This window comes from Barbus barbus (genome assembly GCF_936440315.1).
Source record: "Barbus barbus genome assembly, chromosome: 10".
In the NCBI taxonomy this organism is placed as follows: Eukaryota; Metazoa; Chordata; class Actinopteri; order Cypriniformes; family Cyprinidae; genus Barbus; species Barbus barbus.
In genome coordinates, this window is record NC_136738.1 from 7,277,798 (window position 1) to 7,305,199 (window position 27,402).

The following is a 27,402-nucleotide window of genomic DNA, read 5'->3' on the forward strand; positions in this document are numbered from 1 at the left end:
CCGAAGACTAAGAGTGGAGTGCCATCCTCCATGAAAGAGGACAGCAGTCCGTCCAGCTCATCTAGGAAGGTTGGTAGAATTTGGCCCGGGGGACGATAGATTACCACAAGCCTAGGGGAGAGTGGGTAGAGTATTTCCAATTGTTAGAAATGAGCAAACCAGTGCCCCCACCCCGGCCAACTTGCCTAGGGGTGTGAGAGAAAGAGAAATTGTGAGAGAGAGCAGCTGGGGTTGCCGAGTCTTCTGGACGAATCCAGGTCTCAGTCAAGCCCAGGATGCTGAGTGTGGAATGTAAGGGAAATGCAGAAATGAAGTCGGCTTTGTTGACAGCTGACTGGCAATTCCAAAGACCTACAGAGAAAGAAAGAGGTGCAGTGGAAGATGTAGAGATAGTGCGCAGGTTAGCAGGGTTACGTAACCTTCTGCTTGTGTTTTTAGAGCGAGGTTGAGAGAGAACCGGAATGGTTCGGAAACACATGATAGACGTGGAAGGATAGAGGATAGGAAAGTGTGAGGGAAGATAAAAACGATACTTAAGTGTGTGCTCGGTGTCGTTGCTCGGTCAAAGTCGCGCAGGAAAAAGTTGTCTGTCTTTACACTCGTTGGTGTTCACACGAGGAGGCTGAATGCTTCCGCGTCAGCACTCTGACATCAAATAAATACAGTCTAAGAAACTAGAATGAAAACAGCTGTGGCCGGCTTCTGATCAGCCCAGCCAATAAGGTAGGACTGCTAATAGCTCAAGATGACACTAACACTTTGCACAATCACACAGGCTCGTTCTCAGCTGAGGCGCAAATTATTCTAATTACCAGTAAGTGCAATCAAACAGAAAAACCAATGAAAATGCAGAGTAGAAATAGGTAGGAAACGAACTATTCCTTCCTAGTAGCATTACCGAACTATTCCTTCCTTATAGACACACTTGTGGTCTTCACACCCATTTAAACACTTGAGTCAAATACAGGAAATACGTCATGTAAGTAGACAAGTAGTCAAGTGAAAAGACCACAAGTGTGGGTATTTGGACAAGCCCTTGGACAGGATCCCTTTACACGTTCCGTAAGCCCTTTGTGAGTTATAACCTTGTAAAAAACACTACCATAGCTATCCATATACAATGAGCACATTTAGCCCAGTACACAGCAGCTTTTTTAGATGTTGGGTAAGTTAATTTATTTTATGGTCTGGACCAAAAGAACCAAACTACAAGTGTAAACACACCCTAAGACTTTTCAGAAACAGCCATTGTTTTGATTAGCCAACGTCATTACATCTCATTCCTCGGGTGCTTCTCATTTCTTAAACAGTGAGGAAACAAGGACACACAAATTAGGAAATGAGACGTGACTCTTGTCACCTCGCTGCTCACCACTTCTGGGTGGCTATGGAAAGGTAAATTTGATGTTGTTTCAGTGTGGATGCAAATGTCTGGTAAAGTGTGACATTGCAGTGTGGATAGAGTAGAAAAAAATTCTCTTTTAGCAGGGAGGAGGAATTTTTGCAGTCTGAAAAGTATTTTATATATGATAAAATGAGCTCTTATGTCAAGTCTTTACCCCTTTAAATATCATCACATATTGTGCTGTCATTACCTACTATTAATGTTTTCTCATATAAATAATAAGTTACTTTCACTGCATACAGGTATTTGTTTCATAATAATTATAACATAATCAAGAACAGGCAGATACAAGACAAATACAATAATTTTCATAAATTGTTTGTTTCGGCTTGTTTGTTTTAGTTAATCTGAGGGATTGTGTAGTTTTAACGGACTGTGCATGGTTTTAGCTGTTGGATTGTGGTTTGAGGGATCTGAGATGGCGTTGGATGCTTATGGTCAGGTGATCTGTGTGCTGGGACGTGTCAGCAGTGAGACCTGTGTCAGCGGCAGGCCACTGTTACTCAGGGAGCCGTGATGCACTCTGGGGTCACCATGGAAGCGCTGCTTCAGGCGCCACCGTCTCCATCGTCTTTGGACTTCATATTGTACCTATGGAAAATTAAAGGTCAATAGTTGTTAAGATTTACTCATGAAACATAAAACAGAACTGTCCTGCATCTTATGCCTACAGCGGGATCCGATAATGACAAGTGAGTCTAAATCGTGCAGGAAATGTGTGATATATTAAACTCAGACTGTCCCTGGAAAGCATAACCTAAGATAATTTGATTCGAATTTCAATTTTTTTTTATTCACTCACCTCTCCATTCAAAAAACAGTACAGCAGTGCCACAATAAAGCCCTGTAATATCAAACTCAACATGAAACAGAAGCAAAATGCAAAGTGTATAATTTTATAAAGCCAGAGAGAATATAAATAACAAAAACAATGTCCAATAAATGTAATATATAACATTTGGGATTCATTATTGCATATTTGTTCCTGTTCAATCTGCTGTACCTGCGAAAATACAGATCACCCACATAATAAAGCTGTATACCTATATACTACATAGCAAACCTCAGCTGCCTGATTATCATTGCAAAAATTGCTGTTTATCATTGCAAAAATGTAAATTGTATTATCACACAGATCTATATATAAAGTAGGGTATATATATTAAATCTAAATTCATCCACAAACATAAAGGGATATACATTATATAACAAAACTCAACTGTCTGTTTTTTATTATTTCGTTGCAAAATGTATCCACATTATCACCCAGTTCTTTATATAAAGTTGGATATGTAAATATATCCTACTATACTATATTCATGTAAAGCAATATATGCTATACAGAAAATATCAACTGCCATATTTTTTTTTACCCAAAATGTATATACAGTAAGTATAAATATATAAAATGTTTATCCACATATGCAGTATACTCAAGTAGGATGATGTAAATACTATATACTGTAGCATATCTCAACTACTCGATTGCTTGTGTCATTGCAAAATGTAAATTCTACTATATGTCAGCTCTAATCTGCTAAATGTGCCATAAGGCATGAAGATATTATACACATTAACATCATTAACTTCTGTAAAGCTACTTTGAAACAATGTGTGCTGTGAGAAGCACTATACACATAAATTTGCCGTGACTGCTCCTGTGTGTATGTGTTTGTATAAAGAAGAGATGTTGAATTGTATATCATCACCTGTGTGGATGCTAATGCTAGCTCAATGACGTTCCAGATTTTGAAGGTTAGCATGCTCACTCTATCAGGGAAAAAGGCGAAGAGCACATACTGCAGCCCAAACAGCGACACTAAGAGAAATGTAGATTTCGCTAGCTTCCTACACCATTAAAAAAAAAGAGGATGATGAGTAAGAGTTCTGCATCTGTTTTATGCACTCATTTATTTTTCAATTATACGAAGCTGTTTTTGTTTAACTGGAGTATGTAATTTCTGTGACTCTGGCCGTACCCAATAAAAACAGCAAAACAAAATTATTTTCCATTAAAAATGCATACTATTTTTGTCACAGTCATTATTTTTGCAATTCTGTTTGTTACTGCTAGTGACCTCAAACGTGTTATTTTCTCTCACCTGTGATGACTGATTTCATTTCCATGCATGTCAGGAGCTTTAAGTTTTGCCACTAATGTCCGAATAATACTCAGAAAAAACAGCATGTTTACCTGAAAAACAGTTGCCTTGAGATAATTAAAAAGACTATTCCTTGTTCCATAAACTATTGGATATTTAAAAATATTATAAACAACATGGCATGACAGTATTATGAATATATTGTAGTCAGAGCCATTTGAAAGTAAAAACACTGTTTTCAGAAGCTGGCCGAATCAAACTTGACCTGGAAAGTTTGCTTACTGTGATAAAAATGATGACTGGAACTCGCAGTATCCACCATATCCAGCCATGATCTCTTGTCTCCCAGCATCTAACAGCACACATACACAACATACTGTGTTCTCATGCACTGTCATGCTGGTTTAAAATAACCTCTCTTACATAATACAAATATAATAAATAATCTTTTGTTGTTGTCCAAAGGAGGTTGATATAAACAAAGAAATTCCCTCGAGAGATCAGACTGAGCTTAAAAGTGTCCAACTCTCAACTCAACTGATTTTTCAATGTTTGTTAACGTACCCTTCATCCTGATGCAGGTATTTGGCCAAACTCCAGCTAATAATAATGAGCATCGGGATCCCTGTGGGAACAAAATTAAGCTTTAACTGTATATAATATTTCACAGCCAGACTGATTTAGCAATGAATTAGATTAATAAATCACCACGTCACATAATTAAATGTATTTAAAAAAGAATAAGATTACAATTTTTGAATCGACTGACAGCCCTAATTTACAAATTTTACTCTGTTTATCTCAGAGAATGTATGTATGTGGAAATTATATATCACCTTATATCAGTAACATATATATGGCAATATCACTCTTTAATATAGGGCAATATATGTTAGATTTCTGTATGGGACCATACAGTGGAAATGAATGGGATCATAAAGTAAACACTAGAATATTCAACCAAAGAATCTACTTCATTCATCATTTTTGGAGATCCTTGTTTAGCAAACAAAAACAAGGATTTTTAGTCACCTCAGTAAGTACTTGATCACATAAGCCAAAATTAAAAATGTCCTAATGTCGCTGAATTACATAAACAAATATCATGGCAAGTGTCATTTGTGCTAAACGGTACTAGAGCTTTTCTCAGAACTAACTCAATGGTTTTTAATCTGCTGGTGTTTTGGAGATTTTTAGTGGATGTATGAAATCAGTTATCCTTAAAGGGGTCATGAACAGCCTTTGTTGTTTTTTTTATTTTGTACTGTTCTCTGAGGTCCACTTATAATGTGATCAAGATTTTTACATTAAAAAAAACAATTTATAAGTAATAGGCTATTTTATGTCCTGTTTTTGGTTTAACTATATAGTAGCCAGGTTTTTTTTATTTTATTAAAGCATGGTTAATTTTTGTAAGGGAAAGCAATAGTGACCACGTAAAGGAAACAGTTACTGAAACAGTTACAGTTACTAAACGAATCCGTGGTAGGCTAAATGAAGTGAACAAAGGACCGAGTTATTACTGATGCAGTCTGGATCCTCATTAAAAATAAAGTTCATCCACTCTTTCCTAGCACTGGGATCAGAGGGAAGGGAATACAAAGACTGTTTTTGCACAAATTAATAAATGTGAAATTTGAAGATGCCATGGGATAAACATTTTCGGTTCCCCAAAGTCTGTGAACAGTTGTTCAAAAAACCATTTTTGCAATGGAAATAAGGAATAATTGATGTCTCCGCTTCACGTCGTGGCTGCATCACCACCTCGGGTGTGCATTATTTTTCTAATAATTCAACGGCCCGGAGTCAATTATTCCGCTTGTACTACGGATGCCACACCTCAAGACATCGATCAGATGATATAGTTCAAGGAATTTGTCCCGGTTTTTGTACTTAAACGCTATTGTGAGTAGGATTAATTTCTTCTGCATCTCATCCATCGCCTCCGTTGCTAATTCCAAAATTTAATTTTAGACCTAACGAAGCTTAAACCGTTGATAGCAGATTAATGCAGTAAATAACTAGAGAGAGAGAGAGAGAGAGCATGAGAATTACCTCTGTGTGTGCATCTCTCAAAAGTGTTCAGCGAAATGTCTCTAACATTACTAATAGTGAAACTAAGTTCACGAACGCATCTTCACGAACAGCGCCGTTGTTACCTCACTTATGAGAAGTCATAAATTGTTAAAAGTGCTTAAAACATTAGCATGTATGTTAACGTGTGTGCAAATATACGTGTGTCTGTGAGGGAGAGATAAAGTATGTGCTTTCCGGACATAATAAAACATAATTTTGTGGCAAAAAACATGTCGACAAACGATCTGTCGTTTTTATCATATTGCTTACTATATTTATTTGTTTGGCCAGTGTCATTGTGGGTTTTGGTTATTTTGCTGTTGTACTTGTAAGACCTTTGAAATAACATTTGGCGAAGTGATATGGACTTGTCAAGAGCTGCCTGGAACTACGTTCGCCGTGCATTTCCCTGAAAATGATTGCACATAGGGTCCAAGTATATATCGCTGCAGCCCAGAGACCTCCAAGTGGGAGGGACTTATGCCGCAAGTAGGTTGGGCAGCTCCAAGAGGGAGGGTAGGTTTAGGGTTGGGTTTGGTATAGGGCATATTTAAGGCCCAACCCATTTGGAGATGGCTCCGACCTCCGTTTATATCTCCATAGGGCTGCGCTGGGAGGATGTGTTTGCTAGCACCAGGGTTCTTCATGGGAACATAGATGCCAATAAAGAACCTTTATATTTAAGAGTGCAGGTGCAAAGAAGGACATTAACTATCAAAATTATCTACTAACATTTGACAACCACAAAATGTCACAGTACTTTTAGGAGAAAGGACCCTACCCCAGCCAAGCAGGATGTACCAGTGCAGGCGTTTCTTCTGTGAACGCAGTGAGAGGTTAATGAGGCTGTGTAGATAATGTCCTTCCACCAGCAGCCAGCTGTAATTTGCCAGGATGCAGTAATTAGACAGGAACAGTGCCACTTTACAGCCAGGCTGAGGGAAACCCCGGAAACACAACAACTCAGAGAGCTTATCTGTACATTTCTTTATGATGTATATGTAGAATATAATGCATTTATGTGCATGTGTTGTGTGGTTGTTTATGTGTACCGGATGAGAGTTGCAGTGGTAGTACTCCTGTGAGTAATGCAGTGCAGCATCTCTGATGAAGATGAAGATTGCTCTCAGGATGAAGGACAAAAAAAGCTGCATGTGGATAAAATTACGAGTACAGTGCAGCTTCCTGGAGGAGCGATGGGGGTTGGGATGGAGAGAAATTTAGAGAGAGGATGAGGCTTTTTAAACAAATAAAACACAATGTGTGTAAATTCAGTCTGGTATGTGGGGTTTTTCTAAACTAGACAATTTCTAAACTTATCTAAATGTAAACATCAAAACGTTTAACATCTCTATCATCACAAAGCCAGCCTGTACAAAGTAACAGCAGTATGGAACTTGGAACACGAATGACAGAATTATTTGGCTGATGTCACAGAGTTTAGGCTCAGACAGATTCGCTACGATGCCGGGATACTTTCCATCTTCCATGTTCTCGCTCAGAATGACAGCTATTTTAATTTTAACTTCTTTTCGGATGATTTACAATTGTTATCACTAACAGAGTAAGCACTGGAGGACAGTTTCTCTCTGCTTGAGGATTTCTGTGAGCTGCAAAGTGTTGCTTTTAAAAAATAATGGAATGGTTTATATGTGTTTAACATGAACTGCAATTTCCTATATCTTTTTGATATGAAAGTTTGTGTAAGTGTAGGAGCATATCATTAGTATTGTGCTTACTTAAAGGTACTCCATTATCCCAAAATTTACAACTTTTGTAAGAGACTATACTTATCATTTTTGTTTAGTAGCATAAAAATAACAGGCAAACTAATCATATACAAATATGTTTGTTTCCACCACAAAATAAAAAAAAGGTAGTGACATTTTTTTTGTCTCACAATTCAGACAATTTCTCGCACTTCTAAGAAAAAAGGATTGAGATATAAACTCAGAATTCTGACTTTTTTCTCACAATTCTGAATTTACATCTCACAATTCTAAATGTGAGATTTTTCAGGTAGGCTTAAAGGGTCGTTGAATAAACATTTCATTTTTGTTTTCTTTGCGCACAAAAAGTATTCTCGTAGCTTCATAAAATTAAGGTTGAACCACTTAGTCTCATGGACTATTTTAACAATGTCCTTACTAGTTGAATTGCTGTCTATGCAGGGTCAGAAATCTCTCGGATTTCATCAAATATATCTTAATTTGTGTTCTGAAGATGAATGAAGGTCTTACGGGTTTGGAACGACATGAGGGTGAGTAATTAATGACAGAATTTTCATTTTTGGGTGAACTATCCCTTTAAAGTATGTTGAAGGAGGAACTTAAGCCATATTTAAACATCAGAATATCATAAACTGTTTCCATTCAAAGTTGCGAATATAACTTATGCACAGAATTGGAATATTGCATAAAACATTTGCAAATAAAGCACCATTTCCATCCGGCAAGACAGAGGAGCTAAACTGGCACCAAATATCACTAAGAAAAAGGGAAGTAGGACAAGCCAGAGTGGCTCTTTTTTCATATAAATTAATTGCGCATCAGAGCGTGCAGACAAAATGCAATAAACTCATGTCATTAAGTCATGTTATCTTGCTTTCGGAGGCAGGTGTCCGCTTTTTGGGAACACAGTCATGAAAGGTGGCTCTGGGAGGTAATTACACCAAAAAACTTTGATGATAGACTTTGGCTCAGGCATTTCAGAATGACCAAAACAACATTTCAGATGCTGTACAACGAGATCGGTCTGCTGGATGGTCCAGTTATGCCGTCCCATCTCACAAAGTCACATGATTTTTTTTTTTATGTGCATCGAGGAATTTATTTGGTAAATGTGTTTTCATCATAGTTTATGTGTGTGTTTTCAGTAGTGCATTTTTAAATTTATGCACATCTTGGCATTTCCATTCAGAGTTTTTATGCAATATCCCAAAATGCACAAAAATGGGTAGATGGAAACATCTTGGAGGTGGAGACTCTTTTAACTTGGGACCAGTAAGAAACCAACCTAGCAACCACCAAGAACACCTTAGCAACTTCATAGCAAGGTTTTTGTTTGCTGCTCAGTGTTATTATTACACTTGATTTTATATGCTCATAATGTGAATAATCGAACATACACACACTCACACACACAGTCTGTTACCTTAACACACACAGCACTGTGAGGGCAATGCTGAGCGACACAAGAGAGATGGCGTATCCCGCAGAATACATCATCTTGACATAAAAGAAATACTCATGCGAGACCTCCTAAGAGAAGAGACAGATCAATTTACATTATGTAGCATTCACATTTTTCATATATTTATTGTGTTTCTGTGTTACTGGTTCAGCGAAATAAAGATAGGAAGCTATTGTTGTGCTGTTGTCCCTTGTACGTGCATTTACTGTTTTTCTTTCTTTAACTTGTAATCTGTCCTTAAGTGAAATTTCATGTTTGTTAGTTTTTTCTGAAATAATATGAATATAGAAATAAAACATAATATGATTTTTGATAGTACCAAGTCAATGGGAATTTGAAAGCTGTCGTTGAGCCCATGGCCACAGGCGAGTTCGTACGGTGGAAAGATTTCAGACCAGCCATTCTCAGTGCAGTTTTTCATCACTGCTCCTGTGGACAACAGACATGAGACAAATAACAGACAGCACAATTACAGCCCCATCCAACAGTTTATCCCTGAGAACCACCAGGGTACACTTCATTGTAAAATTCTTTATAAAATGTCCATAATCATATACGGTTCCAATAATCAGTCATGCTGTTGTTCATTAGCTCTATAAGTAAAGCTGCTTTATCATTTTTGATACATGAATATCTAATTTATCAAAACTTTGCTTGAAAAGCCTGTTGCTCACAATCTACTCATGCCTTCTGTCATCTGATTGCTAGTTCAGACTTTTTTAGCAAGTAAAAGGCTTTTTAGTATAATTGCAAAAACAATTTTAGGTCATGGAAATCTTTACTGATTTTTTTATAAAGTAAACTTAAGGATAGCATTTATACTGTTTGTAATTTTCAAGATAAACACTTACTTGACTGAAGCAACTAAAGTTTACTTGATTATTCATGCGTATGTTTTTTTTTATTTTTTTTTTTTATTAAAATGTATCAAATATGATCCATCATCTTTTGAGGAATGTTTATTTGTTCATCTCTTAATCATCATTGTATTTCATTGCATTATTTTACCACCACAAACACTACAGTATTTTGATTATAAAACTAGGCATTGAAATATTATCTTACTAAGACATAGTTTTGGAAGATATAGCATGACAGCTATTTAAATGCATTTTATCTAAGTAGTTTTTTATACTGTTAGCGATCTCATTGATTCACATTGCAAGCTATCAGAATTTCATCTTACTTTTTGGGCATATAAATATCAGCAACGCCTCCAAATGCCACCAGATTTGTTTTCCTTCCTTGAGTATGAGCTCAATATTGTCACTATATTACACTATATGAATCATAAAAGTCATTAAACGAAACATAAAAGAAACATGCAAATTTTTGTTTTGTTTTGAATTTTGTCTTAAAAGTTCAAATAACCCCTGCATTCCAAAACAATTTATTCTTTGAAAGATTTTTTTTTCTGACTTTTATTTTTACAGGTTTAATACTATTGAATTCAGGAACGCTTGTCTGTGAAAACCCAGGATGCACCAGACCTTTGACCCGAAGGAAACTGGGACACGGCCGTGACACAGTCTCTCCGACTTCAGCATGAGGCCAACAGTTCAGATCATCCCATAAAGCACTGCAACCTGGATGGGGAGTACAACAGAATTCCGAGTCAATCTGAACAGTGTGACAACTACAAGCGTATCTAATTATTGCTCTTCTAAAAGACACACTTGTATATGTGCGAGTAGTGTTTTCATTTGTATTTTGTGAATGTAATTTTGTTATGCATTTGCAAATCATATATTGTAAATATGAATGTATGAATTGCTGTTTGAGAATATATAAACTTTTTTTGTGAATGTGAATCATCTTACACATTTATTAATTTTATTTTGTAAATGCATTTATTTTTAGACTATTCTAGTTCCCTATTGGAAGAAGCTTTACATTCTACAATAGCAGTGTGATGAAACAATGACTATTTGGATATTTGACATTAACTTGTGCAGACCAATGATGTTTCAGAGGGTACCATTTTACAAATTTCTAATTTATAAAATCATGTTTTTAAAGATTGAAATAAAACATTGTAACAGCCACATTATGTACAATGACAGCTTATCAAACCATACAGAGGCCTCTACCAAGCGGTTGTACTGGCAGCTGGTTGAACAAACTGCTAGTTGGTAAGTAATAACACCACCTTCTAATTACATGCAGGTTTGGCTAGACCCCTGCATTTCTGTGATGACAAATCCTAATGCAATGACATGTTCTTTTCCAGCATAGCAATGCCTCCGTGCACAAAGCAAGGCCCATTAAAATTAGCTAAAACAATGTATGTGTTACGGATTTGTGGTTGTAGGAAAATAAACAAAAGACGGCATAGCATCAACACACTTTTCCATTTATTAGATGTTAAACTGAGACAAAGAAAAGGACAGAACTGAGGACTTAAAAAAGGAAATGGAACAAAGGAGTTAACAAGATGCTTAATGCAAAACAGGAGAAAGGAATGAACGATGATGAACTTAACTAGAACAGGAAAACCCAAATAAGGACAAACAGGAACTGAACAGAAACAACACTTGACGGTATGTGGTAGCCTAGATAAAAAGTCATGTAAATTTATAGTTTTAAATATTTATAATTAATATATTTTTTTCTAGCTATGCCAACACTGAGAAAAAAATAGAGGTTGTAAATAAAAAAAAGATTATTGGAGTACTTTTTTCAATTCAATGTATTACATGTCGTTTCTTTGTAATTTGGTGTAAATACTACACCAAATATTTCACAGTGATGCTCTAATACAAAAACTACTTCAAAGAAGAGTGGAAGCTATTAAAGTTGACTAACTGTCAGTTAATGTAGGTGTCCATACAGGTGTCCTTATTTGTTATTGGATGAACAATATGTCCCCAATTAAGATTGATAAACTAGATCAATGCTTTGTTATTAGCATTAATATACTATTATAGTTTTATTTATATTATGAAACTGTTTTTAATTTTATCAAATGATTGTTTTTTTTTATCTCTCTCTCCCTCTCTCTCTCCTTTTGCCCCTTTTGCTGTCTCTCCCTCTCAGTGAATGAGATGAATGGCAGGAAAAGTTGTGTAGGGTTTGTAAATGTTTCTCTTGGTACTTTCTCTAATGAAATACGGAGAGGAGAGGTTGAGAGGAGCAAAAGAGATCTGTACAGCATTGTACTGTTATTGTGATGTGCCTGTGTTGACAGGCCTATTTTGACTGTTTCCTGTGTATATAATGGATGGACAATATTTTGAGGACAAAAGGATTTCTGCTAACAGAGTGAGAAACCTCAAGGCCTGTTCACACTGACAGTTTTATTGCTTGAGGTCTGAGAGTGGCCTAATGTTGGTCCTTCCTACTGATGGAGGGTATTCCACAAAGCAGGTTATGTGAAAGTGAAGTTCATAGAAAAGGCTGTGTGTCCACCAAAGTGTTTTTTGCCAGCTGAAAACGCCTAGTTGTGAGCATATGAGAGTGCTTCTGCTGCGCAGTGTTTTCATTTGAGATGCTCTGGTTGCTAAGCGGAATATCAGCTAAAGTAATATGATAGAAGCATCACGAGTGAAAAGTTTCTCCAAGGTTTATTTTTTCATAACAATATTGTGGTAGTCCGGGAACTCCATCTGGTGAAGACATAAATACTCTGAGACAAGCAAAATTAACTTGTTGTTCAGTTGTAGCAGTACAAGCAGGTATGACGATTGGTCGGTGTGGTATTAGTACCGCCCCTCCTCCACTGTGATTGGTTATCTGACCAAAAATTGACAGTGATGAGCGCTACGTTTTACCCAAAGTTGAACATTCTTTAACTCTCGGCACCAAGAAAAAACGCTCTGAGTTCTGTGAAAAAATGCTCAGTGCCTTGTCACACTCCTGCCGTTTTAAAAAACGTGGTACTCCCATTGAAAGCAACTGTAAAAATATGCTAGCCTCAGGAAAAAAACGCTTTGGTGGACACACGCCCTCCGTAATGAATAACCTAATGTTTCGGTTTCAAAACTGAGGTAACTGTTAGCATATGTAAGCAGCTTTAGCAACTAATTTTCTGAATGTAACCACAACTGCCTAGTAGGTGATGATATTCACTAAGAATGCAAATCGCAATTACACGAAGAAGAAAGAAGAAGTAATGGCAATTTTCTTCTTAGTATCTGTTTCCATGGTGACTCTTGGATTCGGTGTGCTGTTGAGAATCCGGCCTGTTCCAGTTCCCACACATTATCTTTGCACTCGACCACTTATCTACTTAGTATGATGTGCTTCCTGTATTAGGCCAAAGTGTTCAAGTGGGCATTAAGACCACACATATGATTCCAACTTTTGATTACCTGATGGGACACACTTACAACATGCTGTTCTAAAAATGCAAGTAATGTTTTTACTGAGCAAACAAATCTTTGAAAAAGTTTTTACTGAGCTTTACTTGTACATTTTAATTTGCAATACTTTGCACTTTAAAATAAACTTCTAAATGTCTGTTCAGTAGTCCCTGTGAAACAAGCGAAACAGTTTAGTATTTGTGATGCTTCTAATTATGTTATAAAAGCAGCTGCAAACTATTTCCAAAATACACTTATCTCTCCACCAATAAAATGTGTAACACTTTACATTTTAGTACCAAATTATGTGTAAGATATCATTCATTTTACTTACAAGTAGAAAGGTTCCTTTGAATTCACATGATTTGTGCCACGAGTTAGTACATAATGCTGGGTTAAATACAACCCAGTGCTGGGTGAAATATAGACAAACCAAGCAACTGGGTTGTTTTGACCCAGCGGTTGGGTTACTACCCAGAAGGTAGGTTTAAACATTTAACCCAACTGCTGGGCTGCTGTATTCAACCCAGCATTTTTTAGAGTGTTTTTTTTTACCTGGGACAGTCTTGCACTCTGTGGCCAAAAGTGTAGGTACTGGGACAGGTCTTAAACTCAAGACTGCATCTTTGGAACTAAAAGAGAAACTAACTTTGGAATGAGAAGCAAGGTTTACATTAATCAACTGAGAGTTTGAGGGTTTATGTGATGATAAATTAACCTGGATGTGTACCTGGAAACGAGGTAACATTTTAGCAATTCTGGGTTTCATCGTCCTGAAGTAAGTTTTTTTTTATTTTATTATTATTTTTTTTAATGGAATTTTGGTTAAATACCTCAGAAAAGGTCTGTGTTTGATACAAGCTCAAGCTATTTTTGCATCTTAAACTATGACACAAAATACATGAGTGATACACCTTGTGATTTTTTTAAAAGATTTTACTTGTTTTGAAAAAGGATGTTTGCTAACAAGTTGCTAAATGGGACTACGGAGGTTGTCAGGAACATTAAACATCACGTTAAAATTGTTTGTTTAAAGCCTACGTTTAGCTTTTTACTTCGGGCGATTGAATTTAGGCTTCAAAATTCTTAAAAGTTCTGTTCATTTGTGAAGATTATCATGATGAATAAAAAGTGCAAGAATCACAAGAGCTTATTTTCTGCAATAATGTGATGAAAAAAAAAGTCGCTTGTCAAGGGAACTAAACTGATGTGAACTATACTGACTACAATATACTGACTACAAAAATACGTTATTACTCTACATCGCTACTGCTTATTTGCATAAAGATAAATTCTTCTAAACTTTGACACATTGCTGGACATGCCCACATTACGCCAATGTTCGTTGTTGCTCATGTCACTGTAAATCACCAACTGTCATTGAATCTGGTCGCTTTGTCATTCCAAAGCACTGTACGTGTAAACAGGGCATTAGAGTTTATGATACTGTCACTTGAACGCACACAGACCCTCTCAACCAAAAACAACAGACGCTCACACTCGCATTACATTGTATTCTGAATAGGCAATAGCTGTGCCAGCATTAGACCAGCAATTGTGTGTGTAGTCACTGCGCTGGAGGGCATTATATATCTATAATCTGATAAGGGGGTGATTTATGGAATATGGATTATGAAGGCCATTCTCTAAACTTCCCTCCTGATATCACATTACACCTCTTAGGAACACACATAAACACTTATCATTTTGTTTGTCCACATAAACGACAAAGGGCATTAGGTGTCCTGATGTGTATGAACGAGGCTTGTGGGAAACACTCTAGGCATATCAAAAATAGCTGCCCTCTATATGAACTCAATCTTCTCATTAGGTGTGTGTGCATGAGAGAGAGAGTGACTGCAATGGCTCGCCTGTGCGTGTGGACCCAGTCTCTGTCAGGTTCTCTTGATAGATGATGTTGTAGCAGTTTTCCTCCTCTCTGAGCATGAAGTCTAGATCACATTCTGGAGGAATGGCACACACCTTCACCGGCACGCACACACACACACATACACACACTTATATACTGGTGTCAAACACAAAACCTTCACAGCAGATGAAAAACTCAGAAAGCAGGGCTTCAAATGAAGAAATTAAATATATGCACTACTAGTCAAATTTTTATTTGGTAAAAACAGCAAGATTTCTGAAGGATCATGTGACACTAGATTATAGTAATGCTGAAAATTCAGCTTTGCATCACAGGAATAAATTACATTTTCAAATATATATTGTTATTTTAAATTAGAATAATATTTCACAATATTACTGGGTTTACTACATGTTTGAAATAAATAAATACCTAAATTTATTTTGAATTTCAAATAAATGCCCAAGAAATGCTTGGTGAGCAGAAGAGACTTCCAAAAACATTTTAAAAAATGTTCTTAATTATTTCAAACTTTTCACCAGTAGCATATATAGGCTTATATATATATATATATATATATATATATATATATATATATATATATATATATATATATATATATATATTCACAGGTGCATCTCAGAAAATTTGAAAATCATGAAAAAGTTTTTGTAACTTATTTCAAAAAGTGAAACTTTCATATATTCTAGATTCATTACATGTAAATTAAAACATTTCAAAAACATTTTTTTCGTTTTGTTTTCATTTTGATGATTAGAACTTACAGTTCATGTCAAAAATCCAGTACCTCAAAATATAAACTCAACCATCCCTACAGTATAAATTCCGGGTATCTCTTATTCTTTGAAACCACAATAATGGGGAAGACTGCTGACTTGGCAATGGTCCAGAAGACAATCATTGACACCCTCCACAAAGAGGGTAAGTGACAGGAGGTCATTACTTAAAGGTGTGGCTGTTCACAGAGTGCTGTATCAAAGCATATTAAATGCAAAGTTGACTGGAAGGAAGAAATTGGGTAGGAAATAGGTGCACAAGCAACAGGGATGACCGCAAGCTTGAGAATACTGTCAAGCAAAGCTGATTCAAACACTTGGGAGAGCTTCACAAGGAGTGGACAGAAGCTGGAGTCATCTTACCTGAGCTAAGGAGAAAAAGAACTGGACTGTTGCTCAGTGGTCCAAAGTCCTCTTTTCAGATAAAAGTAAATTTTGCATTTCATTTGGAAATCAAGGTCTGGAGTCTGGAGGAAGACTGGAGAGGCACAGAATCCAAGCTGCTTGATGAGTTGGGGTGCCGTGACGTCTGCTGGTCTTGGTCCATTGTGTTTTATCAAGTCCAAAGTCAATGCAGCCGTCTACCAGGAGATTTTAGAGCACTTTATGCTTCCATCTGCTGACAAGCTTAATGGAGATGCTGATTTCCTTTTCCAGCTGGACTTTAGCACCTGCCCACAGTACCAAAACCACTTTCAAGTTGTTTGCTGGCCATGATATTACTGTGCTTAATTGGCCAGCCAACATGCCTGACCTGAACCCCATATGAAATCTATGGGATATTTTAAAGAGAATGAGAAACAGTCGATCCAACAATTCAGATGAGCTGAAGGCTCAATAGTGCCTCAGCAGTGCCACAGGCTGATCGCTTCCATGCCACACCTCACTGATGCTGTAATTTGTGCTATAGGAGCCCCAACCAAGTAAAATGCATAAAGTAAAGTGCATAAATGAACATACTTTAAAGAACTTGAACTTTTCTGTTTTGCAAATCCTTTTTTTGATTGATCTTAGGAAGTATTCTAATATTTTGAGATACTGGATTTTTTACTTTCATGAGCTGTAAGCTCTAATCATCAAAATGAAAACAAAAAAATATTTGGAAATGTTTTACTTTACATGTAGGCTAATGAAGAATACATGTAGAATATATGAAAGTTTAGCTTTTTGAAATAAGATAAAATGAACTTTTTCATGATATTCAATTTTTTTTTAGATGCACCTGTATGTGTGTGTGTGTATATATATATATATATATATATATATATATATATATATATATATATATATGGTATAATGCAATACAATAATATATATTCTGTAATATATATTATAATTTTATAATTGTAACAAACGTAGTAAACATTAATTTTGTAATGCAATAGTATAATCAGTAAAATCACACTAACATAAATTTGGACAAGTGAACTATATAATATAGGCAGATTTTAACAAGATATTAATTGAAGCCTCTGTTGTCATGACAGAGGAATTGTGTAAAGTTAAAGCCAGTTGTCACTCGTTTTGTTGTAATTGTCAATTTCTCAACAAATATCTCTTGATCAGAACAACAGTTTGATATTTATGTTAGTATTTTTGTTCTTTCATGAATCAATAAACAAATTACAACTTCCCCCTACGTGACAACATGCCCCTCTCTGTGTTAACTGTATAAATGAACATTAAATAACCTTTGCATCATATAAGTACGTAACCTGTATTACAAATTCATCATTATTCTCTAAACTCACGTGAGAACAGACGTGAAGTAAAGCCACGAGAGCAACCAGGTGTAAAACGGCAGAAATCTTCATTTACAAAACTTCTGACGGCAGAGCTCGATAACAAGCCAAAAATCTCGGTCTTCTGATGGAAAGATCTCCTGGCGCTCGGTCCCTCTGAGGAAAAGTTTCATCTCCTCTCGCGCATTCCTAGACGCTCGAGCGGTGAACAGACGTGAATGTCCGGTCAGCCCACGAGCGACTGGTGAGGCATCTCCTCCAAACATCTACCTGACTCTTAACTGACCTCAGATGCTTGCGTCTCTCAGCACAGCCTCTGATTTACCCATAACCATCTGCTGCACTCATTTATTGCGCACAAAGAAAATATGATCATGCACGTGGGCTTGCTGTGAACCTTCTTGCACGTGCACTTGATACACATAAAACAAGATATAAGCACTTCCCATGGGTAATTATATAATATGATTAATAGCTAGATTTTTACAATTTTTAAAGAGAATGAGCTATTTTCCCTCCGCAATTAAGGCGTTATGAGTGAAAGGTTGCTACAGGTTTTCTTATGAATTTTCTCACTTTGACATCAGCTTTTGTGGTGATTCTAGCTGGTTGCTAGCCTATAGGATCCTTCCCTAAATGGAATATTATGTCATTGTTCCCCTCCATTTTCAAAAACAATGATTGATTGTACCCATTTGTTGCCAAGTCTGTGGTTTTCCCAGGGAATTTGGTTACATTTACATTGTTGCCAAGAGGGGTTTATGGTTTCGGGCGGGTTTTATCTCAAAGACCTGGCAACCCTGATTGTAACCGACCCCATCACTTTAAAAAAAATACAGAATTTTTTCAAAGTTTCTTCTTTTGTGTTTTATGAATGGGTTAAACCCTCTATTGGCTTTAAAAAACGTCAGGATTTACTAAAGACACAGTGGAAATGTAGGGTTGAGGAGGTGTGAACAGTTATTTTTACAGCTGACCCTAGTGAATATGCATATGAGTTTCCCTTTCAGACTCAAAATTTAAGGGAAAAGAATATTTAAATAAATCACTTTCCACTTCCACTTTCATCAGCACTTTTATAGGATTGCGGTCTCATGCTAATTTAACAGGTTTAGCAAACCTGGCTCTAAATGAACACAGCATATTGACATAGAACAACATGAGATTTGAGGTTGTGCCTGGTGACTACTGAATTATATATATATATATATATGTATTAAAGGGGTTATGACATTGATTTTTTTTTAAGTTGTTGTTGTTATTTTAATATGTTCTTTGAGGTTTACCTATAATGTTAATAAAGTTTTTTTGCACAAAAAAAAAATAAATTGAAAAAAAAATCTAATATTTTTCAACCCTTATTCTCTCTCAAAAGCAGGCTGTTTTTAAGGGGTGGGTCCTTTAAGGCTTGTCAGTATACGGCCACTAAATATGGGAAGGTTAGGATGATTCCAAGGGTCTGAGACAGGAGAGTGGGTCCCGGGAACGCGATTACTACTGAAGTAGTAGAGACAGCTTGAGAATACTTGTCAAGCAAAGATGATTCAAACACTTCGGAGAGCTTCACAAGGAGTGGACAGAAGCTGGAGTCATCTTACCTGAGCTGATTTCCTTTTCCAGCTGGACGTTAGCACCTGCCCATAGTACCAAAACCACTTTCAAGTGGTTTGCTGGTCATGATATTACTGTGCTTAATTGGCCAGCCAACATGCCTGACCTGAACCCCATATGTCCCATAATATGGGAAGGTTAGGATGTTTCCAAGGGCCTGACACGGGAGGGGGGCCCCGGGAACGCGATTACTACTGAAAGGCCCCTGGTGTTGATTACAGTCAGACTGATACCATGTGCATTAGTGGGAGGAATGTTTACATCAGTAAGTATGTCAGTAGCAGGCGAAAAGTCTTTTTGAGTGAGTCATTGAATCATTCACTCAACCAGTTTGTTCAAAATTCTGTGTTGCGTGGTTGATTCTCCTTTGTTTCTAAGGTACTCAATATTAACTTGTTTTTATCAAGCTGTTGTATAAAAGTAATCACAGTCACAATAATGCTTTTGGTCTGAATATCAGTAGATAAATAACAACATGAGGTTTTAGTCCTGGTTGTCTTTGATCTTGACTCATGTCAGCATTTAATTTCCTGTGCTACAAGATGTGCTAAGTTTCACTGAAAACGCTTAGTGTCCACAACAATTGCCGTTCGATGCAATAACTTATAAGGTGAGAGCTTAAATAACCATTTAATTAATGATTAAACAAGCTCTCCTTCACTCTCTTGTGTTCAAGAAGCGCTGAGTTACTTATATCCCCCCTTTAAGCAGATTTAGATAAACCCTTATTGCTCTTTACAGACTTTAATAAAAAGCCCTGCTTTCCAATATTCAGAAACCATGAACAGTGGATCGCGCTGACAGCTGTGAGCTGTATTTCTGTTCGGGTTGATGTTCTATTTGCCATATTTGGAAATACAGGCACATTTGGAGCATATTATGATATAAAGATGTTTATGTAAGCACTCAATAAGTACTGCTTCGACTCTAAAATGTAGGACAACAGGATGTTCTCGAAGAAAAAAAAGGTCTTTGGTTGGTTTTGGAAATTTACCTGATGTCAAACTTTTTTTTTTCAGTCTCATATATGCTTCCCTGGTCCCACACACACTCACAGGCCTGCAGTATGCGGAAGTCTGGAGATTAATGTCTCCTGGTGCTTATGTAAACTGACGTACTGTGTCTCTTTGATCAATGAGGTGCTTTTTTATTGACTTGATAACAAGATTATTCTCACCAGACAAAAGTGTGTCTGTGTGAACTTGTTTTCACCATGAAAACAAAAAATCTGGTGTACTGGTCCCTATATGGTAATGTTGCCATCTACACAGGTGCAATTCAACCGTATTTGTGAAGGTCATCATCCCTTTCCCTCCTCTGCCCTGTGAATTCTTCAAAACCCCAAAAAGTTACATTTAAGTGGTTATTGTGTACTGACAAGCATTTATATTATACTCAAATATACTTAAATGTAATTTCTATCCAAACTTGCATGTCTTGTATTCCAATATATCAGTTATATATATTAGTACATATTTGTAATGATGTTGCTATTTAGTAGATTTCAAATATATTAACTTTAAATGTAATGTAGTGTAAACACAATACATGTAATCAAGTACTTTATGTTAGCCAACACTTCAAAATAAGTGTACTACTGTAAAGTATGAATAAAGATTATAAAAACGATTAATGATTTAAAAATTACTTTAAAGTAAAACTTTTAATTTAACATCATTACAAAATGCACTTTTTAAAACTGTACTTAAGTGTGTTATAGTCATAAAAGGAGAACTGTCTTCAAGAACACTTTAGTGGCCTTTAATTTCATTAATATTATATTATCTGCAAGTGAGTTTTTTTTTTAAATATACTTGTAAGATTTAAAATACACTGCTAGTACATTAAGTACAATTAAGCAAACTTATTTTTCACAAACGATTTACATTACATTACAAAATGAGAACAACGTGTCACTTTACCTAAATAATTTAACTAAAAATGAACATTATGTCATCATTTACTCACCTTCATGTTGTTCCAAACTTTCTTTCTGTTGCAGAACACTATATTTTGAGAGATGTATCTGTGATTTTTTTTTTTTTTTTTTTTGTCCATAAAGTGAAAGCCAGTGCTGTTTTAGACGTCACCGACTGGCATTGTATAGACAAAACAGTTGCAACATTCTTCCGCACATCTTCTTCTTTGTTTTGCAGGAGAAAGAAAGGTCATATGGGATTGGAATGACATGAGGGAGAATAAATAAATTGATGAGTGGATATTCATTTCGGTGTCTCTTTAATGTGACGTGTAAAGCTGTTAGGACCTTTGTGAACTTGTGGAGCATTGACTTCATACATCCACAAAAATAGCATTTGATTGCTATTCAAAGATCATTAACATTTGAGCATAGATTCTACTTTATTTGGTGCTTTGTTTTCTAACACGACAGAATTAAGTGTGGCATGTCCAAACATCATTATGTTGTCACATCGGTGAATTAATTTTATGGCACTGTAATTTCCACAGACAAGATGAGCTCTCAGTGTAAACATTGTTGAAGCCACGATCGTAACTGTCATGCCTTCATCATACCTAACAAAGTATCTATATATAGCCAAGCAGACATCAAAGGAAGATTTGAAACGTTGCAAGGCAACCTCGGGCATAATTCACCAGCAAACGAAAGAAAATTACAACCTGTGTCCATAGTACAGAAACATTGTGTCAGTGCATCTCTCTCTCTCTCTCTCTCTCTTACACAGACACACACACAAACACACACTTCTCTCTGCAGTGATTCGCTGAAAGCTTTGTGGTTTTTAGACAGTCTGCAATAGCTCAGCCTTATGTGCTGTATCATAACTACTGTACTGTACACAGTAGAAGAAAAGTTTCACACACACAAACACACACACACGTGTGATCAGTTGTCACACAAAAAAATTTTAGAGGCCACATTAAGAGGTTACATTGCTTATATCACATTTTTTACTTGAATGGTATCCACAACTATTTTATTAACTAATTCAGTTAATAAAATAATAAACAGACAGTCCAAGTTTCTGTCATCATTTAATTTCCAAACCTATGTAAATTTATTTTTTCTGTTGAACACAAACAAAGATATTTTGAAGAATGTTGGAAACCAAACAGTTGATGGTAGCCATTGACTACTTTCTAGCCACTGACTTTTTTTTTTTTTTTTCCATAATATGCAAGTCAATGACTACCATCAACTTTGGTTACTTAATTAGCAATTAGCACAAACAAATATTTCAACTCAACCCTCATTTTCCTTAAAAAGTCTGAAATTTTCAAAACGTGAAGCTTCTTCTATAAATTCTTATTATTTAATAATACCGCTTAATTCCTATTATTTAAGCTGTCTTTCATTGTATAGTTGTTTTTATGTAAGTCACAATTATGGGCATGGTTCTTCATTGTCTGAACTTTCCATTTGTATATACACTGCAATATAATATTTATTTTTCATTTCCTTATACTGTAGTCAAGTTCTTAAAGAGATGATTATTTCATTACTCTCAGGGCAAAAAAGTTACTCAATTATTTTAGCACATCCGTTTGTTGGGAGTTACAACTTGAAAGTGAATCTCTATTTAAGACAGAGTGACTTCTTGGAAACTGTTGTAAAACTCTAAATTGTCTAATGTTTATGGTCTCTTTAGGTTGTGTATCAGCACATATCTCAACAGATCAGTACAATGAGTAGCCTATATCAGTATATCACTCTGTGTCAAATGACAGTAGGGTTACTGTGTGTACAAATGCACATTTCTGCAAAAAAGTCCTGCCCTGATGAGTAGATTTCCTTCTTTCTTTTTCATTGTCTGAGCACAAAATTAATCACCCTCTCTAATCTGCACAGACTACAGTAAACTATGTTTTTATTTATTTATATGTAGCCTATTTTGTAAACATATTTGTGTCTTAAGAGCATCAGTCTCATGAAGTGATGCTGTACACTGAACAGCTGCCTCTCTCTAGTGGCTGTAAAAGGTAGCAGACTACTGCAAGATGTTTATGAACTTATAAAAACGACAATAAAAATGGTTTACACAGTGATTTTGTGTGCCAAGCTTGGAAATTTGTAAGAGTCCATTCTGATAAACATCCAACTGTGAGGGAAACGAGATCAGAGAAACGTGATTAGATATGATTTTCTACATTATTGTTTCTTTATCATGTAATGTTATGCAACTTATGCAACAGGCTATACAGGATGTAATATTAACAGTGCAGGCCTATTAAACCTTATGGAATAATTATGAACAGAAGATGGATGTTGTATGAATATTTAATAAAGTTCATATATTAATGATGTAGCGGTTTATTTGACTCAATTTGCTATAGTTCGTGCGGCAACACCTGACAATCACTGTTATGCGTCACTTTATTATAGATGTATAGGCCTATATTATTTGACTAAGACTAGGCCTACAGGACAAAAAAAAAATTATTTATTCGATTTAAATGTCACCAAATGAACTGCGAGAGGAGAACTATATTGTTTTTAATGGGGTAAATAATGTCCTGACATGAATCTGTTGGCAATACATTCAACACAATCTATTGAAACCACAAAACCTAAAATGAATGCACATAAATACTGTTATTTGTCTTCTATTTAATAGTGCTTATAGCATAGTGCTTATAAAAAAACAAAAACAAATAGGCTACCTTTAGCTTTAAAGAAGAGAGACTGTATAGCAGCAACAAATAAAATGAAAATATATTATAGTTTAAATTTATATTAAATGTGATTATATATTAACTTTAGAGTGCTTATATCCTTTTTAGCATTGTTATATCCTTATATGTAATTTCATAATTACTTATATTGTGTTTATTTCATATATGTTTGTAATCACACATTTATGACAACGTTGGAGATCAGTAATATTGAATAACATGCTGAAATTATTGAAATAATAATCAAGTACTTTACATTATCAAAATACACATACTTCTTTAACACACTCCAAAAGATTATTAAAAGCACTAATATGTTCCTTTATGTACCATTTACGGATAAATAAGGTACAGAGATTTAGTACATTTAGCTAATGTATAAGAGTGCACACCAGTGGCAGCTTTTTTGTGAGAGTGTAAAGTCAAACAAACACAGAAAACATACAGAGTAAAATAAATCTAAAACTGACAAAGCTAATGAAAATGTTCAGTATTGGAACAAGGCAAAATAGGAAGGTTTCACAGAGTAAAATGATTGATGATTATGACATGGTTCAGAGGAAATTATAAGCAGATGTGATTAATCTGTATAACTCCTTGCAGTGATTAAACTGTAGGTGCTGTGGTTCCTGCTTAGACCAGACCGAGTCTTCACGCTGCACCACTCAGGCTGGTTTATGCTGGTTTGGTGTTAGTCCAACTGCTGCACTGTTGAACTGCTGAAGTTACTGGAATTAAAAAAATTACAAAATACATTGGTGAGCAGATATGCTGGTCTGCTCATTAAGGAAATGTGTGTGAGTGTGAGTCATGCACTGTATATTTTTAATCAAATTACTTGTAATTCAATACAGTCCTGCTAATATTGTTGGCTCCTTTAATGAATTGCTTGTGCTTCTCCTCATTTGTAAGTCACTTTGCATCAAAGCATCTACTAAGTGAATATTTCCAGTCGGTATTAGTGAGAAAAACAGGATCCAAACAGGAAATGGAGTTCACCTCAGAATGCCTTTATTAAACCTCCGGAGCCATGTGGAGCACTTTTCATGATGGATGGAAGTGCTTTTTCGGGCTTCAAAATCTCGACCCCATTCACTGCCGTTATAAAGTTTGTAAGAGCCAGGCGCGGGGCATTTTGTTAATTTAAATTTATTCAGACTGTATTCGTCTGAAAGAAGAAAGTCACATAGGCCTAGGATGGCTTAAGGGTGAGTAAATCATATAGGGTAATTAAAATTTTTGGATGAACTATCCCTTTAATCTGATAACTGAAACATATAAAAAATAAAAGATAATTCAAAGGTATTATTAAAAACACATATAGTCTGTTGAAAGCTTCTGCCTGATGAATATAAATGAAGTTTTGTTTTGCGCATCCATATTGTCAATTATGAGCAGGTTAACAGATTCCCTAATGATATATATGTGGTACTTGAAATAAGTTGATATTAATGCATCAGTTTTGATGAAGCTTTGATGGAGGTTGATGATTGCCAGAGGAAACACAGAGCTGTTGATGTTTATCTGTGTGTGTGAAAGTGTGTATTATAATAGGGAGTTTGAGCGGGGCAGCTGCTGCAGAGGAGAAACAGACTGTCGATTTGCGCACCCCACTGACAGCGCTGAAAACACAGTGACCGTGTGTATGGACCATGTGAGGGGGAACTACAGCACATCAGCACATGATACCGGACAGACCATCAGCCCGTCCACAGCTACTGCCATGGTTAGACCTATCACACACACAATATAATAAAGTGGCTCCTTCCCCCTCCTCCCACTCCTTCCTGTTCATTATAAAGAGTTCATCCTACAGCTTCAGTTAACATTTGTGTCATTGTAGCATACATCATTTCAGTTCAAATCCCTGTATTTTATTCACAGACTAAATACAGTCTGGATATGTTACCACTTGCTGTCAGCTGTTGTCTGGCCGCATTTCCATTTATACATTTGCCTCATGATTAATGGGTCTTGCAAACACAGCCAGAGCTCATTTGTGGGCCATTTTTGCTCCCAGATATTTTACTACTCACTTGTGTAAAAGAAGTGTGCTTAATTGCATTGAATGTGCACTTCAAATTTTAAAAGTATTTTTAAAAAGCTGTACTTGCAGAAATATTATTAATGAAAATATAAGCCCACTTAAGTGTATTTAAAGAGAGACACTTTTATGACTATGTTTCTTAACACACTTAAATACACTTTTAAACAGTGCACTTTGTAAAAGCCAACTTAAGCCTTGTGCACCCTTATGGACATTTTTGTCCATTTTAGTTTTTTTGATCATTTTGCCTGTGTTAATGCTAACTGCATAAATTTTGGCTCAGGTGTGTATTTTTATTGGAATTTTAATATTCCACCTTCATTTCCTTTAATAAATCTATTTTACACTAGGTACAAAAAAAGTGAAACACTCAGCACCGTTTGGACAAAAATGTCCCCATTGAAACCCATTAAAGCTGCTATTTTTAATCGCAGTGCCATTTAACTGTAAAATTATGCAATTTTTGTTAATAGGCTTTCATTCTGTTGGCAAGGCTTCAAAATTATTTTTTTTACTATTTTTTACCAGATGGTGCAATTTTTTCAGATTTGGTATAAAGAAAGCAAATACTCGTTTTATTCCTGTTTTCTGCGTCTGCATATTATAGAGCCAATTGGATAAATAATGCAGATAAAATTGTGTTTGTGTGTTGGTATAGATGTCAGAGTGTGGTTTGTATGTGTGTCATTAAAAAAATTGTGTGTGTGAGTACGTGTGTGTTCTTGTTCTGTTGGCTAAGCGTGTGGCTCTGGAGCAGACTGGAGCGGCAGCTGGTCAGCCCCACACCTGCAGACGGCCACAGCATTACTCCCAGCAGGTACATTCACTCCAACACACTCACACACACACACAATCACTTGCTCACATTTTGCTAGAAATTCCATTGTTTTTTATTGCTTCCTGCATGTTCCCCGCCTAAAAAGTTCCCATGATGCTCGGTGCACCAGCTGTTCCTGTTGTCAGCCCTTATATATTGCTTCTGCCACAGTAAATCCCAGTCAGGTTTGTTCATTTACTTTCCCACTATAACCCTCCCTGAACTTCCACCTAAACCATCAGTTCAGATCAGATGCTAAACTGTCTATCACCTGCAAATCATGTTTCCCTCTCAGTTTTAAATTATTTCTCTGAAAAAGTCACCAAGTTTAAACGTTCAATAAATTAAATTCTTAAAGTATGCTTTCATAGTACATCAAGCTCTTTTATTTAAAAAAATCTAACAAATTTGGTCACTTTAATTATCATAGTTCAATGATAGTTCAATCGTAGTTTTTACACCCTGTTATGTATCTTTCCATCTTGTCTCTTTTTCATGTTCTGTGTACATGCGATGTTCACAAAAGATGCATTGGCTTGGGTCTGTAATATGTTTTATTAAAGCATTAGTGGAGGAGGATGTGTACTGCAAATGATCTTTCTTTCTGTTTTCTTTAACAGATAATACTAAAGTAAAGCACAGAATATGAACCCAGTGGTAATAGAGTACACATGAATGTAACCTTTTCATTGTCAACTGAGTTAGAAATATATTATTTTTAGTAGATACGGGGCTATTTAAAAGCTTCTTCGAATTTCTTCTAATTTTATACAAAAAAAAATTTATAAA

At 35.9% G+C, this 27,402-nt stretch overlaps 1 protein-coding gene across 1 annotated transcript; it reads right to left on the reverse strand.

The window, feature by feature from the left end:
* Window positions 1-1,843: 1,843 nt before the first annotated feature.
* On the reverse strand, window positions 1,844-21,070 carry sctr (secretin receptor; the record flags this gene model as incomplete). Its single annotated transcript, XM_079427380.1, has 13 exons — window positions 1,844-1,996; window positions 2,208-2,249; window positions 3,115-3,253; window positions 3,508-3,599; window positions 3,790-3,859; window positions 4,072-4,132; window positions 6,365-6,518; window positions 6,636-6,768; window positions 8,737-8,843; window positions 9,095-9,204; window positions 10,266-10,361; window positions 14,948-15,059; window positions 21,065-21,070. 13 exons carry the CDS (start codon window positions 21,068-21,070, stop codon window positions 1,844-1,846), a joined length of 1,275 nt encoding a protein of 424 aa, XP_079283506.1.
* Window positions 21,071-27,402: the final 6,332 nt, after the last annotated feature.